Source organism: Lampris incognitus, chromosome 4 (genome assembly GCF_029633865.1).
Source record: "Lampris incognitus isolate fLamInc1 chromosome 4, fLamInc1.hap2, whole genome shotgun sequence".
In the NCBI taxonomy this organism is placed as follows: Eukaryota; Metazoa; Chordata; class Actinopteri; order Lampriformes; family Lampridae; genus Lampris; species Lampris incognitus.
Genome location: NC_079214.1, coordinates 932,668 through 949,432, shown reverse-complemented (window position 1 = coordinate 949,432; position 16,765 = coordinate 932,668). Strand labels below are relative to the sequence as shown.

Here is a 16,765-nt window from a genome sequence, read left to right as displayed (position 1 = left end):
ATGGAGGATTCTTTGACGAAAGCAAAGTTTGATGTAAAAAAAATCTTATTTCAAATACAAATCATTATTTCTAACCTTGTCAATGTCTTGACTCTATTTTCTATTCATTTCACAACATATGGTGGTGAATAAGTGTGACTTTTCATGGAAAACACAAAATTGTTTGGGTGATCCCAAACTTTTGAACGGTAGTGTATGTATATATATATATATATATATATACACACACTCACTGGCCACTTTATTAGGTACACCTTGCTAGTACCGGGTTGGACCCCCTTTTGCCTTCAGAACTGCCTTAATCCTTTGTGGCATAGATTCAACAAGGTACTGGAAACATTCCTCAGAGTGTTTGGTCCATATTGACACGATAGCATCACGCAGTTGCTGCAGATTTGTTGGCTGCACATCCATGATGCGAATCTCCCGGTCCACCACATCCCAAAGGTGCTCTATTGGATTGAGATCTGGTGACTGTGGAGGCCATTTGAGTACAGTGAACTCATTGTCATGTTCAAGAACCCAGTCTGAGATGCTTCGAGCTTTATGACATGGCGCGTTATCCTGCTGGAAGTAGCCATCAGAAGATGGGAACACTGTGGTCATAAAGGGATGGACATGGTCAGCAACAATACTCAGGTAGGTTGTGGCGTTGACACGATGCTCAATTGGTACTAAGGGGCCCAAAGTGTGCCAAGAAAATATCCCCCACACCATTACACCACCACCACCACCAGCCTGAACCGTTGATACAAGGCAGGATGGATCCATGCTTTCATGTTGTTGATGCCAAATTCTGACCCTACCATCCGAATGTCGCAGCAGAAATCGAGACTCATCAGACCAGGCAACGTTTTTCCAATCTTCTATTGTCCAATTTTGGTGAGCCTGTGCGAATTGTAGCCTCAGTTTCCTGTTCCTAGCTGACAGGAGTGGCACCCGGTGTGGTCTTCTGCTGCTGTAGCCCATCTGCCTCAAGGGTCGACGTGTTGTGCGTTCAGAGAGGCTCTTCTGCATACCTCGGTTGTAATGAGTGGTTATTTGAGTTACTGTTGCCTTTCTGTCAGCTCAAACCAGTCTGGCCATTCTCCTCTGACCTCTGGCATCAACAAGGCATTTTTGCCCACAGAACTGCCGCTCACTGGATATTTTCTCTTTTTCGGACCATTCTCTGTAAACCCTAGAGATGGTTGAGCGTGAAAATCCCAGGAGATCAGCAGTTTCTGAAATACTCAGACCAGCCCGTCTGGCACCAACAACCATGCCACGTTCAAAGTCACTTAAATCACCTTTCTTCCCCATTCTGATGCTCGGTTTGAACTGCAGCAGATCGTCTTGACCATGTCTACATGCCTAAATGCATTGAGTTGCTGCCATGTGATTGGCTGATTAGAAATGTGCGTTAACGAGCAGTTGGACAGGTGTGCCTAATAAAGTGGCCGGTGAGTGTATATATATATATATATAAAACTGCCTCATCGTGCACATCACGTACACAATGTCCAATGTTGAAGGGGGAGGCACCTACATTCGAATACATGTGATCACTAACCACCCAGTAGGAGGGGGAGGGGGAGGTTGCATACAGAGTTAATGGCATTTATCTATTGTCATGATTTATTTATAATTACAAAATAGGTGCTTATATCTATGTCTGAAACTGCTGGTCAATTCATTCCTGTTATTCAGTGTGGATATTCGTGGCTTGCAGATGATAAAATATTGTTCAGCTGGACATAGGTTACACATTTTACTGCTGGGTGAATATGTTTTGTTCTTTTGAGAGGATTTTCCAGGTGATTGAATAATTAATGTTTCTGTCCGCCAATGACCAAATATAAGGGCTTAAACATGTGACATTCTTTAAATGGTTGGTTGTAAAGCTACACATGTGCATTAAACCTCTTTTTGAATGTCCCCTCTGTCAGACCCACAGATGTCTCTGTTTTGTTGTTTTCCTCTCTCGTTACCGTAGCTTGGTAGAGAACTCCCCCCATCTGGCATTTTCCCTCGAGGGGGCATGAGTCGTTCACATGGCAGTTGCAGTTGGGGGAGTCCGATTGTGATGAAGGTGTCATTGCAGTTAGGGGTGTCAAAGAAGCGAGTCCATCTTCAATGAAGCTGCACCCCCATACCAAGAAACATTACAAAAGAGCGGCTCAAGTACAACCCACTATTACACACTGACTGTTAGCAAACCAACAAACGAAGCAGAAAACTAAACATCAGCTGGTACAACCCACCCTATAGTGATACCATGGTACAACCAACCTACAGTGACACCGTGGTACAACCCAACCTACAGTGACACCGTGGTACAACCCACCCTACAGTGATACTGTGGCCACAACCCACCCTACAGTGACACCGTGGTACAACCCACCCTACAGTGATACCGTGGTACAACCCACCCTACAGTGACACTGTGGTACAACCCACCGTACAGTGATACCGTGGTACAACCCACCCTACAGTGACACCGTGGTACATCCCACCCTACAGTGATACCGTGGTACAACCACCCTACAGTGACACCGTTGTACAACCACCTACAGTGATACCGTGGCCACAAACATGGGTAAACAGTGTTTTGAGTTTTTGGATAAGTGCTTCACCCCACACCATCAACTGAGGAAGATATTCAATAGGAACACCACCAACATGAGTTACAGCTGCATGTCTAACATTAAACACATAATATCGCCCCACAACACAAGAATCACCAACAAATCAATGACACCTTCATCACAACCGGACACCCCCAACTGCAACTGCCATGTGAACGACTCATGCCACCTCGAGGGAAAATGCCATCGAAGGGAGGTATCTACCAAGCTACGGTGATGAGAGAGGACAATGACAAAACAGAGACATACTTGGGTCTAACAGAGGGGACATTCAACAAGAGGTTTAATGCACATGTGTAGCTTTACAAACAACCATTTAAAGAATGTCATATGTTTAAGCCCTTATATTTGGTCACTGGCGGACAGACACATTAATTATTCATCCACCTGGAAAATCCTCTCAAAGAACAAAACATATTCACCCAGCAGTAAAATGTGTAATCTATGTCCAACTTAACAATATTTTATCCTCTGCAAACCACAAAGTTCACAATGAATAACAGGAATGAATTGTCCAGCAGTTACACACATAGATATAAACATCTATTTTGTAATAAATCATGACAATAGATAAATGCCATTAACTCTGTATGCAACCTCCCCCTCCCCCTCCTACTGGATGGTTAGTGATCACATGTATTCGAATGTAGGTGCCTCCCCCTTCCCCATTGGACGTTGTGTACATCATGTACACAACGTCCAATGGGGAAGGGAGAGGTGTGACATTCAAAAACTTCAAAAATATGCGATAGCTAACGGTCCAATTTTTTGGGGGGGGGGGGGTTGGTATTTGTCTATTGTCATGATTTATTTATAATTACAAAATAGGTGCTTATATCCATGTCTGTCACGGAGGTAGCAGGAAGAGGACCCAAGCACAGACGGTGAAGGCAAATCGGTTCTGACAACCCTTTTATTACAGAGAACAAAAACAGCTGGTACAGATAGCGGGGAGGGCTAGCAACAGGATGTGGCAAAACTTACAAAACAGCAGGAACAAACGGCAGGAATGGACACGCGGATGGCTCACAACAGACGAGGCACTCTGGCGACCAAAAGTCTCCGAGTCTCAGTGCGTGTCTCAGTGAGAGTGTGAGATGACCTGACAAAGCGCCAGAGCAACCAAGGGGCATATATACCCAGGGGAGGCCAATCAGGGAGATTGGGCGCAAGTGCACAGGAACCAGCTAGCCAATCGGAGACAGGGGAGGTTGAGTGCAGTCGAGCAATCCAGGTCATTCAGAAACACGGGCGCAGGTGGATTACAGCAACACTCCGGGGATGGGAAATTCATGATCACAGACCATGACAGGACCCCCCTCTCAAGGGGCGGATTCCAGATGTCAGAAAACCAAAGGACCCAGAGTACCCAGCAGGACGGACAGAGGGGCCCAGGGGGAGGACAAATGGGGCCAGGGATCTCAGGCAGGCGGCCCGAGGACTGGGACCGATCAGGAGGGCGACCAGGATGCAGGAGGCAAGGCATCTCCAGCAGATGGGCAGATGGATGACGCCGACAGTACCACTGTGGCTCGAGGGCCGCTGGGCAAACAGAATTCGGAGACGACAGGACAGCCGCTGGGCAAACAGACTCGGGAGGCAGCAGGACAGCTGCGGGGCAAACAGACTCCAGGAGCAGCGGGATGGCTGCTGGGCAAACACACTCCGGAGGTGGCGGGACGGCCGTCGGGCAAACAGAGTCCGGGGGCAGCGGGGCAAACAGATTCTGGACGTGGTGGGATGGCCGCGGGGCAAACAGACTCCAGAGGCAGCGAGACGGCCGCAGGGCAAACAGACCTCGGAGGCGGCTAGATGGCTGTGGGACAAACAGACTTCAGAAGCGGCGTGACAGCCGTGGGGCAAACACACTTCGGAGGTGGCGGGACGGCGGCGAGGCAAACAGACCTCGGAGGCAGAGAGACGGCCACGGGGCAAACAGACCTCGAAGGCGGCAGGACGGCTGCTCAGGAAACAGAACTCGGAGGCGGCGGGATGGCCATTCCTGAAACAGAACTCGCAGATAGCAGGATGGCCGCTCAGGAAACAGAACTCAGAGGCGGCCCAGGAGCCGACCGTGGAGCAGGTTTCGGAGGCGGCCCGGCAGCCGCTCGTGAAGCAGGCTTCGGAGGCGCCCCGGGGATGCTAGGCAGCTGAGGCTCAGGGACGATGGGCAGCCAAGCCCGACAAGTCGGCTGAAGTGGCCGGCCGAACAGGAACCTGTAGAAGGAGTCAGCCGGTGTGGCCGGCGACTGGTAGTCGGACAGAACGTCGGCTGGCTGCCCAGGAACATGGGACTGGTGGAGACTCCGGGTTCAGGGCTGGAGCCGGCTCAGCACCACCCCTCGATCAGTGGGTGGTGCTGGCACGAACTGAGGCTGGCATGAAGTGAGGAAGCTTCTTGGATGAGAGGCGAAACGTCTTCACGGATATATACCAAGTCCAGTTGCACTTGATTCAACTCCTCTGGATAACCATGACCTGGATGAATGAGAACATTCACAGACACCCTCGATCAGTGGTTTACCAGGTGGTAGACAGGCTGGTGGCTAGCAGGTTCAGTGCCAGCAGACCGGGAAGCAGGCTACTGGTTATACAGCTGAACAACCCCTCGCCGGAGGCCATTCCCCCCAGACACCGACCTTGGCCTACGTTGTCTCCGGTAGCCGAACCATCTACTGGGTCCATACTGGTTGGGTCGTACTGTCACGGAGGTAGCAGGACGAGGACCCAAATGCAGACGGTGGAGGCAAACCGGTTCTGACAATTCTTTTATTACAGGGAACAAAAACAGCAGGTACAGATAGCGGGGAGGGCAAACAACAGGATGTGGCAAAACTTACAAACAGCAGGAATCGACACGAGGAAAGCTCACAACAGACGAGGCACTCTGGCAACCAAAAGTCTCTGAGTCTCAGTGGGTGTCTCAGTGAGAGTGTGAGACGACCCAACAAAGTGCCAGAGCAACCAAGGGACATATATACCCAGGGGAGGCCAATCAGGGAGACTGGGCACAGGTGCGCAGGAACCGGCCAGCCATTCAGAGACAGGGGAGGTTGAGTGAAGCAGAGCAATCCAGGTCATTCAGGAACACGGGCACAGGTGGATTAAAGCACCAATCAGGGGATGGGAGAGCCATGATCACAGACCATGACAATGTCTGCAACTGCTGGACAATTCATTCCTGTTATTCAATGTGGACATTTGTGGCTTGCAGATGATAAAATATTGTTCAGTTGGACATAGGTTACACATTTTACTGCTGGGTGTATATGTTTTGTTCTTTGAGAGGATTTTCCAGGTGGTTGAACAATTAATGTTTCTGTCCGCTAATGACCAAATAAGGGCTTAAACATGTGCCACTCTTTAAATGGTTGTTTGTAAAGCTACACATGTGCATTAAACCTCTTGTTGAATGTCCCCTCTGTTAGACCCACATATGTCTCTGTTTTGTCATTGTCCTCTCTCGTCACCGTAGCTTGGTAGATAACTCCCTCCATCTGGCATTTTCCCTCGAGGTGGCACGAGTCGTTCACACGGCAGTTGCAGTTGGGGGAGTCCGATTGTGGTGAAGGTGTCATTGATGTGTTGATGATTCTTGTGTTGTGGGACTATATTATGTTTAATGTTAGACATGCAGCTGTAACTCATGTTGATGGTGTTCCTATTGAATATCTTCCTCAGCTGATGGTTCGGGGTGAAGCACTTACCCAAAAGTTAAAAAAAAAACGCTTACTAATGTTTGTGGCCACGGTATCACTGTAGGGTGGGTTGTACCACGGTGTCACTGGAGGGTGGGTTTTACCACGGTATCACTGTAGGGTGGGTTGTACCACGGTGTCACTGTAGGGTGGGTTGTACCACGGTATCACTGTAGGGTGGGTTGTACCACGGTATCACTGTAGGGTGGGTTGTACCACGGTGTCACTGTAGGGTGGGTTGTGGCCACAGTATCACTGTAGGGTGGGTTGTACCCCGGGTCACTGGAGGATGGGTTTTACCACGGTATCACTGTAGGGTGGGTTGTACCACAGTGTCACTGCAGGGTGGGTTGTACCACGGTATCACTGTAGGGTGGGTTGTACCACGGTGTCACTGTAGGTTGGGTTGTACCAGTGTCACTGTAGGGTGGGTTGTACCAGCTGACGTTCTGTTTTCTGCTTCGTATGTTGGTTTGCGGTCAGTCATTGTGTAATGGTGGGTTGTACTTGAGCCACTCTTTTGAAATGCATCTTGGTATGGGGGTGTAGCTTCATTGAAGATGGGACTCACTAGATGATCATGTTGAGAGTCTTCTATTAATGCTTTCTGGGAAGTTCTTCAAGATGGAGGGCGGGTGGGTGTTTTCCCTATGGACATACTGCAGCGTGTTGTTGGGCTTCATGTACGGCTTGTATGAGTCATTCCTAAGGTACATTGAGATGTCCAGAAAGTCCATTTGTTTTTTGTTTGCTTCAATAGTGATTTTTACCTCATTGTTTGAGAATCTTTTGCAGATTGTTTTCTTAATTTGCTCGACCTCTCGTGGTGCTCTGCTACAAACTGCTAGTCCATCATCCCTATAGAGTCCAACATTGATGTCCAGGTCCTGTAGTTGAGACAACAAATACATTCCAACTAGTTCACAAGCTTCTGCCCCGTCGAAGCTGCCCATGGTTACATCACATTTACTACTACCTTTTATCTGCCATGAGTTTCCACTGTGGTACAGAAGTGATTCTTCACTTGGTATATAATGTCTCTGTCTTGCTCGGACATCACTGTGTGTCCTGGTATATAATGTCTCTGTCTTACTCGGGTATCGCTGTGTGTTTTGTGGTAAAATCCATGGCTTTGGATAGGAACTCTTTGCTTATGGAGGGGTAGAACTTTGTGGAGGGGTAGAACTTTGCTTATGGAGGGGTAGAACTTTGTGGAGGGGTAGAACTTTGCTTATGGAGGGGTAGAACTTTGTGGAGGGGTAGAACTTTGCTTATGGAGGGGTCGAACTCGCAGATATCAAATCATATGAATGTGCAGTTCTTCTTGTCACTTATGCCGGCTTCTTTAAAAAGTTGGGCTTGTGGTCCTTCAGGGTGATAAAGGCTTGGTTCCGGGCAGTGACGTCAATGTGGTTGTCTAATTTTAGGTCCGAGGTGATTTTTTTGTCTTTCATCATTACTTGTCTTTCAGCAGTCTCTGCGGCCCTCTTGTATGATGTTGTGATGTTATCGGACCTAGAAAATAACGTCACAACTTCATCTATAGACATGGCCAATGATGTCTGTAGGTACGCCTGATCAAGCCAGAGGTAACACGGGGATTCAAACCGGCAATCCCCATGTTGGTAGGCAACGGAACAGACCACCACGCCACCCAGATATCCCAGTACATCATTTTTAATAGAATTCTTTAACATAGACAGAGATTTCTTTCAGATCATCAGATATCCTGCCATTAATCTTAATTTAGCCAATTTATTAATAGAGTGATTCCTTTTTTCTAAATTATGGAAATATTTGGTATTCTTTTCACCTTGCTCCAGCCATTTCCTTCTTGACCTAACAAAGGCACCCTTTGCTAAATTCTGATATACGGAGTCTAATTCCAATTGTAGTGTGGTTAATGTATTTATAGCTACTTGAGATAAATGATCTTTTTCAAATATAGATTATCTCTTTCACTGTTGTATCTTGTTTAAATATTTTTCTTTTGCCATTTGTTTCCCCCTACTAATCACCTAATTCCTAACTTGAAATGTTGTGTATTCCCAATATTTGCCATAAGATTGGTATGCCTTTGCTTTTCTCCAGTTATCATCCATCCATTATCCAAGCCGCTTATCCTGCTCTCAGGGTCGTGGGGATGCTGGAGCCTACCCCAGCAGTCATTGGGCGGCAGGTGGGGAGACACCCTGGACAGGTCGCCAGACCATCAAGCCCCCCCCACACACACACACACACATACATTCACACCTAGGGACAATTTAGTACGGCCAATTGACCTGACCTACATGTCTTTGGATTGTGGGAGGAAACCGGCGCCCCCGGAGGAAACCCCCGCAGACAAGGGGAGAACATGCAAACTCCACACAGAGGACGACTTTGGATGACCCCCAAGGTTGGACTACCCTGGGGCTCGAACCCAGGACCTTATTGCAGTGAGGTGACCGTGCTAAGCACTGCGCCACCGTGCCGCCCCCGGGTTATCATTAATTATCATAATTACATTTTCTTGGAAGAACTTATCCTGTAGTAGAGAATTGTTTAACTTCCAATAACTTGGGTTATGTTTATAACTGTTACCTTGCCCAGTTTAACTGTTAAGGATACAAGTTTGTGATCTGTAACTATTGATGGTTCAATTTTGGTTTCCTTTACTGTTGTATTCAAATCATTTTAAATAATCCAAAAAACAATCCTCGATTGTTTTGACAAATCTTTGTTGCTCCATGTAAATTCAGACTTCTGAGGATTTACATATTTGAACCTTAAAACTAGGATTTGGTATAGTAGGCTAATACTGAATGTACTATAATTTTGATCTTACAACTTGATCTCTCATCAATGATGCCGTTGGCTCCTCTGAAGAATGCCTTCTTCCCCTCTTTCCATGCCGCTTCTATCAGAGGCCACAGCTTGTTGCGTGTACCCTTGTCTTTAGAGGTAAGGTCTTCTCTGAATCTCAGTTTCTTTGTCTTCAGAAACTCCGACCCCTTTGCCTGCTTCCATACCACTTCCTTCACTGATCTGGCTGTGAACCTTGTTATCACAGGTCGAATCCTCCCCTCTTCCTTACAACCAATTCTGTGACTTCCATCAATGTGAAAGCCAAACTGTTGTCCGGCATCTGGGACTATGGCATGGGAGATGTCCATCATGCGTTGCCTTACATTTTCTCCTTCTTGTTGTGGCAGGCCATTAAGTCGTTGGCTCCATCTTCCATGGTATTGATCCATCTCATTGACCTTATCTTCTAAATCAGCTATTTCCTTCTGGTGGTTAGTACTAACTGATTTAGCCTCTTTTCGTTCTGTTTTAACTTCCTGTATCTCTTTCAAGAGAAATGTGGAGTTTTCTTTCAAGGCCTCAATGCTGTCAGCGTTCTTTTCTGATCAAAGCTGTCACAGCACCAGAGTTTTCTTTCAGCTTCTCAGAGAGCAGCCTCACAATGTTCTCTTGTCACTTGGAGAGTGCAGGCTCCATCTTGCCTTTTTTTTGCAGCTGGAGTGGTGGGCTCGGTTTCTGGAAGAAGAGAGCACTTGCCCAAACTAATATAAGAATCTATCTCTCTGGATTTGATAATAACAATAATAATAATAAAAATACCAACAACCATTACATTGGAGTTGCCAGCTGCTTCTTTTCACCTGACAGTGAGGAGATTCGCCAGGGGTACGTAGCACGTGGGAGGACCACGTCATTCCCCCAGTTCACCCCCCCCCCCGAACAGGCGCCCCGATTGACCAAAGGAGGTGCTAGTGCAGCAACCAGGACACATACCCACATCTGGCTCCCCAGACACAGCCAATTGTGTCTGTAGGGACTCCAGACCAAGCCGGAGATAACACAGGGATTTGAACCGGCAATCCACGTGTTGGTAGGCAATGAAATAGACTGCTACACCACCCGGACGCCCCCATATAGCACTTTTCTAGGCACCTAAAGCACTTCAGATTGAAGGGGGTAACTCACTTCAATCACCACCAATGTGTAGCACTACCTGGGTGATGCACAGCAGCCATTTTGTGCCAGAATGCTCACCACACATCAGCTTGAGGTGGAGAAGGAGGAATCACTGAGCCAGTTATGTGGGGGATGATCAGGTGGCCAGATGGAGAGAGCCAGGCTGGGAATGTTGCCAGGACCCCCTGGACCCCCTAGTCTTTGTGATAAGTGCCATGGGGTCTTTAATGACCACAGTGAGTCAGGACCTCAATTTAACGTCTCATCTGAAGGATGGCGTCTCCTGCAGCAAAGTGTCCCTGTCACTGCACTGGGGCATTGGGATTAGATATTTGTCGTTTTTATTAAGACCAGAGGGAAGACTGCCCGCTACTGGCCCACCAACACCAATTCTGATTTGATTATATTCACATTGCCAGAATTGGATAAAAGCTGTTTACTCGCTTTCTTTTCTGTAGGTTGGTTTCTCAGTGTTTTATCAGCCATTTTGCAATCTTCTTTTCATGTAGCAGCTAGGTTATTTGCTAACAATAGCCAGTTACTGCCAGTTTCCACTTTCTTCTTTTTTGAAACAATGTAAAGTTGTCTGGAAGTTGGAAAAATTTAACCCAATGTGCTTCTAATTCAATAAAGCACTTGTCCGTTGTTATATTGATCGAATAATTACCTTCTAGTTGTGAAAATCACCTACCCCGTTTTAGCAGTCAAAAGTGCTGACTGCCTTAGCCGCTATCCTTTTCCGGTAAGATACATTGGTGCCTGGAACATAGCTAATTACGTGACATACTGTATGAGACGAGAGATGGAGAGATGTTGTTCACTGAGCGGTTTCACACAAAACAGTCTTACGACAAACTGCGACTTTCTTGACTTGCAAAATTATCTTTTAAATTGCCAAACGTGTTTATTTGTTTTAACATAAAATTTCAATTGATGTAGCATTGAGTACGGTAGCATTTTATTCAATCCGGCATCAAATATTATCGTTATTTGATCAATTCAGTTTTGTTGTTTTTGTTACTTCCACCCCTCGTGTAACTAGCTAAAAGAAAAGATTTAAATGACTGGTCTTTGTAGACCCAAAAAGACGATGTCACTTGGACTTGAATCATAGCATGAGTATAGCATAGCACACCAAAAGTGTGAAGAGATAAGGTAAGCCCTCGAAAATGAGGAAACGTGTCTATCCTTGCTTCATATGAAATAGAGGAGACACACAAAATCCCGGATACCCACAGGTTTAGAAATTGAATGAACAATTTCTCCCTGGTATCCAGACAGCTAGTCATTTCATCATTCCCCATAACAGCTGACGACACTCATCTTAAAGGACACTTTCATACACAATACACTAGAATATAGCATTTAAGTCTATAAACGAAGCCCCCCAAAATGAGAAATGAGTTAGCGTAAGGACCACAGAACTGAGGCTGGTCCACCACTGTTGAGTACAGGGTAACTTTGCTGGCTCCTGTACTCTTTTTTTGTGTGGATTCTCAACCCCCCCCCTTTTCTCCCCAGTTGTATCTGGCCAATTACCCCACTCTTCCGAGCCGTCCTGGTTGCTGCCCGACCCCCTCTGCTGCTTCTTTTCATCTGAAAGTGAGGAGTTTCACCAGGGGGACGTAGCGTGTGGGTCACGCTATTCCCTCCAGTCCCCCCCCCCCCCAAACAGGTGCCCAGACCAACCAGAGGAGGCACTAATGCAGCAACCAGGACACATACCCACATCCGGCTTCCCACCCGCAGACACGGCCAGTTGTCGCTGTAGGGATGCCCAACCAAGCCGGAGGTAACACGGGGATTCGAACTGGTAATCCCCATGTTGGTAGGCAACGGGATAGACCGCCACGCCACCTGGACATGGCTCCTGTACTCATTTTTGTGTGTATGTATGTGCGTTGCAAAGTAAACTCAATCTGTCCTACCTCGACTGAGTCCATCAGGGCCTCGGAGTATCCTGCACTCCTCTATCTGGCCATAGGATGAAAACATCAGCCTGATGTCATTCTCATTGCACTTCTTGGAGATCATTCCGATAAAAAGTTTCCTGTCCTCCACCGCTGAATTCAAACACACCAACAAATACAGAAACAATTAAGACAAGCAAGTTGATAAAAGAACAATCAAGGTGCCCACATGTTTGTTGTTTTTTCCCTATTTATATTGGACTAATCTATTATCTCCAAATAATCAAGTGATACCACATACCACTGCTCTTTGTCGGCTGATTTACCTTCACATGTACATTTTATTTGTACGACTACATTTTTAAACCATACTAAACCAAACCATACTTCCATGCAACAAGTGTACCACAACTATGACAAATAGCCATTTTGCTTTCTTCTTTTTTTTGGACACTGAATAAACACTAACACTAGATGTTTCCTAGGTGTTCATACACAACACACAATTTTTCAGGTAGCCTAAATGAGAAAAAAAACTGACTCGGAAAATGCACACATCCACACAAACTCTCATAAAAAAAAAGAGTGGTACAAATGTGGTGCTTCCAGGTCACCAATACTTTGAAGTGTCAACAATTCTAATCAGGGCGTACATAGTCAACATGAATACTGAAGTTGCAGCTGTAACAATTCAATCCAACTTCAAAACAGATGAGAGAAAGTCACTAAATTCCGCCAGGAGAGAAGTATAAAAACCTGGAGATCGATAGATTAGGGCTGTTCAGGATACCATTTTTTAGGCTCTGGTGCTTCGGTAGTAATCAACAGTGACTAATCGAAACTGCCCAGGGGGACTGAACATGACTCGGGAAGGACTCAGTCAGATATGTCTCCATTCTCGGCTTGGCTTGGTGTGTTTTATGCATGTTTGTAAACCCGAGGGATTTGGTTAAAATTAGTCCCATCTTTGCACTTTTTGTGACAAAACAGCTTGTGAAAATTTTTCTTATCATGGATAAATTATAGACTTACAGAAATGCTAATAATAATAGGCTCCAAATCTGAGACAACGCCTGACAAAGCGCTATGAAACAGAAGCACAGAAACAGAAAACTAGCTCCAAAAAATTTATGATTTGAGATTTATATTTATTTACGTTTTTGTTTTTTTTGTTTTTTGCAATTTCTCGGTACTCATATACACTGAAATGAAATATGTCCTCTGTATTTAACCCATCCTATACACTAGGAGCAGTGGGTAGCCGCAGTGCAGCATCTGGGGACCAACTCCAGTTCCAAATTCAGTCAGCCTGAATCTATAATGTTTTACAATCTGAACCGGACAAGAGTCAAACAAACATACAAGAAAACACGCAGAGGGCACACTGCCTTGTCATCGCTTAATCTCAAGTGTTCCCACTAGGGGCGCGTGGTATATGAGGTAGATGGTATAAATGATATAAATTTGGCCTACGGTAGAGATTTGGACTCTACCGACCAATCGCGATAACGCTTGTTGATGACATATCTGCCTCAGTGTGACAATGGCTTCAAGCACAGAGACCACGGAGCAGGAGGAGCTGGTTAAAAAAACGGTGCTACGTCAGTGATTTGGACTTGGTTCGGATTTCAGAAGTCGGATAGTGAGCAGAAAAATGTCATTTGCAAGATGTGTCGAATGACAGTGCCTGCAAACAAAGGTAACACGAGCAATGTGTTCTACCATCTAAAAACAAGACATGTCCTCGAGTATGAGGAGAGCCGGAGGACGCGCTCGACTCAAACGCCCAGTCAGTCTCCGAACACAGGAGGGAAGAAAAAAGTTTTCCCTACTACCCAACCGCAGACCTCTATTGTGAAAGCTTTTTCGAAGAGTACTCCCTATGATAAAAAGAGTAAGCGTTGGACTGACATTACACAAGCCATTACGATACACTTATGCAAAGACATGGTCCCTTTCCAAACAGTGGAACACAGCGGGTTTCAAGACATGATTAAAACCCTTGATCCACGATACGTAGTGCCGAGCCGCAAGTACTTTAATGAGACAGAAATGCCCCAAAGTTGAAAAAGACCTCCGTGAATTAAAGTATTTCGCAACTACTATGGACTTGTGGTCGAGTCGCAGCATGGAGCCTTATATCAGCCTCACGATCCATTTCATAACTGCTGAGTGGGAACTGGCCAGCCGGTGCTTACAGACTTCATATTTCCCTGAAGACCATACGGGTGAAGTGATAGCAGAAGGATTAAAGGATGCGCTGGAGTCATGGGGTCTCAGGGAAGAATCTCAAGTATGCATAACCACCGACAACGGCGCAAATGTGGTGAAGGCAGTGACTCTGAACGACTGGAACAGGCTGCAGTGCTTCGGTCACAGGCTCCATCTCGCCATTGGTAGGTTAAAACTTCTCTTTGTAAGAGTGTAACATTATAAGCTATTTTAATGTACTTACTCCACCAGGTTGAGTATACAGAGATGGCATAAGTGCAACTTGGCATAGCCAACCAGCAAAGCTGTTATTATTGTATGCTGTGTATTATGTTGATTGGGTTATTTGCTGGATGTATTATTTATTTTGTGTGCCCATGCCCCTCTAAAATAGCTCATCAGCCTCCTAGGGTGTCCCGTTTCACATAACTTAATTACAGAACTATTTTTTTGTACCTGCTTTTAGTGACGTGCAAATAAATGAATAAATTGAATTAAATGTAGCCTATGGACACTGATAAAGATCATTTTAAATTTCACGCCTCCATGGTGCAAAATAATTTTGATTCATTTATCTAATCTGTTATCAGATTACTGTGTAGTATTTCTATGTTTTGTTGGTAGAGATGTCTGATGCTCTGTGGATGAAACTAAAGTAATAACAACTTTTAACTTTGTTAACAGAGAGAAGTGTGAAAGATCTTCGTGTGGAGCGCGCAATTGGCGTGTGTAAAAGGATTGTGAGTGCCTTTCAAATACATGGAAAAGGAAGAGAGAATTGGCCACTGCCCAGGCTGAGCTACACCTGCCTCCTCACTGGCTCATCACTGAAACACCAACAAGGTGGGGGTCCTGCCAACAGATGATAGAGCGGGTTCTTGAACAGGAGAAGGCCATATCACAGGTCCTGAGAGCAGATAAAAAGACCAGACATCTGGTACCTACTCGGCAGGACATTGATGTTTGGGAATCTGTAAGCAAGACCCTCAGCCCCCTAATGGAGTTCACAGATGCACTGTCTGGGGAAGAATATGTCATTGTGTCATACCTCAAACCTGTGCTTCATCTGCTAAACAATACAGTTCTTCCTCATTCTGAAGATGACACAGACCTGACAAAACACATGAAGACGGCTGTCCTCCAGTATCTTAATGAGAATTACTCTGACCCTGCTACCAATGACCTGCTGGATATGGCCTCCTTTGTCGATCCATGGTTCAAAGACACATACATAGCTGATGACAGAAGGGAGTACATCAAGACCAGAGCAGCAGCGGAAATTCAGGCCCTGCTTGAGATGCAAGCTTTATCTGCCACAGAGTCACCCCCACAAACAAGCACGGCAGCTGCTGGTGGAGTTGAGGAGAGAGAACCTAAGAAGGTGAAACGGAGTCTGGGCAGCTTTTTCAAAAAAGCATCCACTCAGCCTGGCCCAGCTGCTCTCTCTGACAGAGATGCCATTGAAGTGGAGATAAGAAGTTACCTGCAGTCACTGGAGGTTGATGGAGAAGCTTACCCACTAGAGTGGTGGAGGCTGCACCAGGCTAATTTCCCAAGGGTGGCAAGCCTGGCAAAGAAATATCTTTGCATCCCTGCCACCAGTGCCCCATCAGAGAGGGCATTTAGCACTGGTGGCAACATTGTCACATGCCACCGGTCTGCGTTAAAGCCAGAGACTGTGGACAAGCTTGTGTTCCTGGCAAGCAATCTATAAAAGAGGATGGGAAGCAAGTGAACTGGAGTAAACACCAAAGTTTAGTGTTTGTGTTTGCAGCTTGATTTAATTTGAAATATGCTGGTTTTTTTTCTTAACTGAAAAGATGCTAAGTGTACTTTAAGTATTTCTTTCTTAAAAAATATCTGCAACTTGAGAAATTTGGTGCTGAGTAACACTTTTGCACTATAGAACAAAAGCCTGTTGTACTTGAAGTAGTATTATTTAGAGTATCTATTTTATTTTTGTGTTCTTTAAGATGTAGAAAATTAGTGTTTGGTAACTTTTGCACTATTTTGCATTACAGAAAACAACCTGTTGTACTTGAAGTACTGTTTACAATATCTAGTTTATCATTGTGTTCTTGAAGTGAGAATTATTGTTGGCAACCTTTTCACTGTTTTTGCAATTTGCATTATAGAAAACCTCTTTTACTTTAAGTACTGTTTACAATAGCCACTTTATTTTTGCGTTCTTGAAGAAGTGAGCAATTGTTGTTGACAACATTTTCACTATTTTGCATTATAGAAAAAAGCCTGTTGTACTGTTTTTATTTAAAATATCAGCAATGTTATTTGTGTTCGTTTGCACTATTTTGCACCGTAGAGTGCTGAGTTTTAATTTTGAGTTTTGAGATCTGCA

The 16,765-nt window shown here is 45.5% G+C and overlaps 1 protein-coding gene across 5 annotated transcripts in view; it reads right to left on the bottom strand.

The window, feature by feature from the left end:
* celf1 (cugbp, Elav-like family member 1) overlaps positions 1 to 16,765 on the bottom strand; it is a 315,470-nt gene that overhangs the window by 117,963 nt on the left and 180,742 nt on the right. For 4 of the 5 annotated variants that reach the window (XM_056279257.1, XM_056279260.1, XM_056279259.1 and 1 more), the window contains one exon: positions 12,217 to 12,351. The exons of the other annotated variant lie outside the window; for it this stretch is intronic. In XM_056279257.1, coding sequence (XP_056135232.1) covers positions 12,217 to 12,351 — 135 coding nt within the window. The remainder of the gene's footprint in view (positions 1 to 12,216; positions 12,352 to 16,765) is intronic. 5 annotated transcript variants of the gene reach the window in all.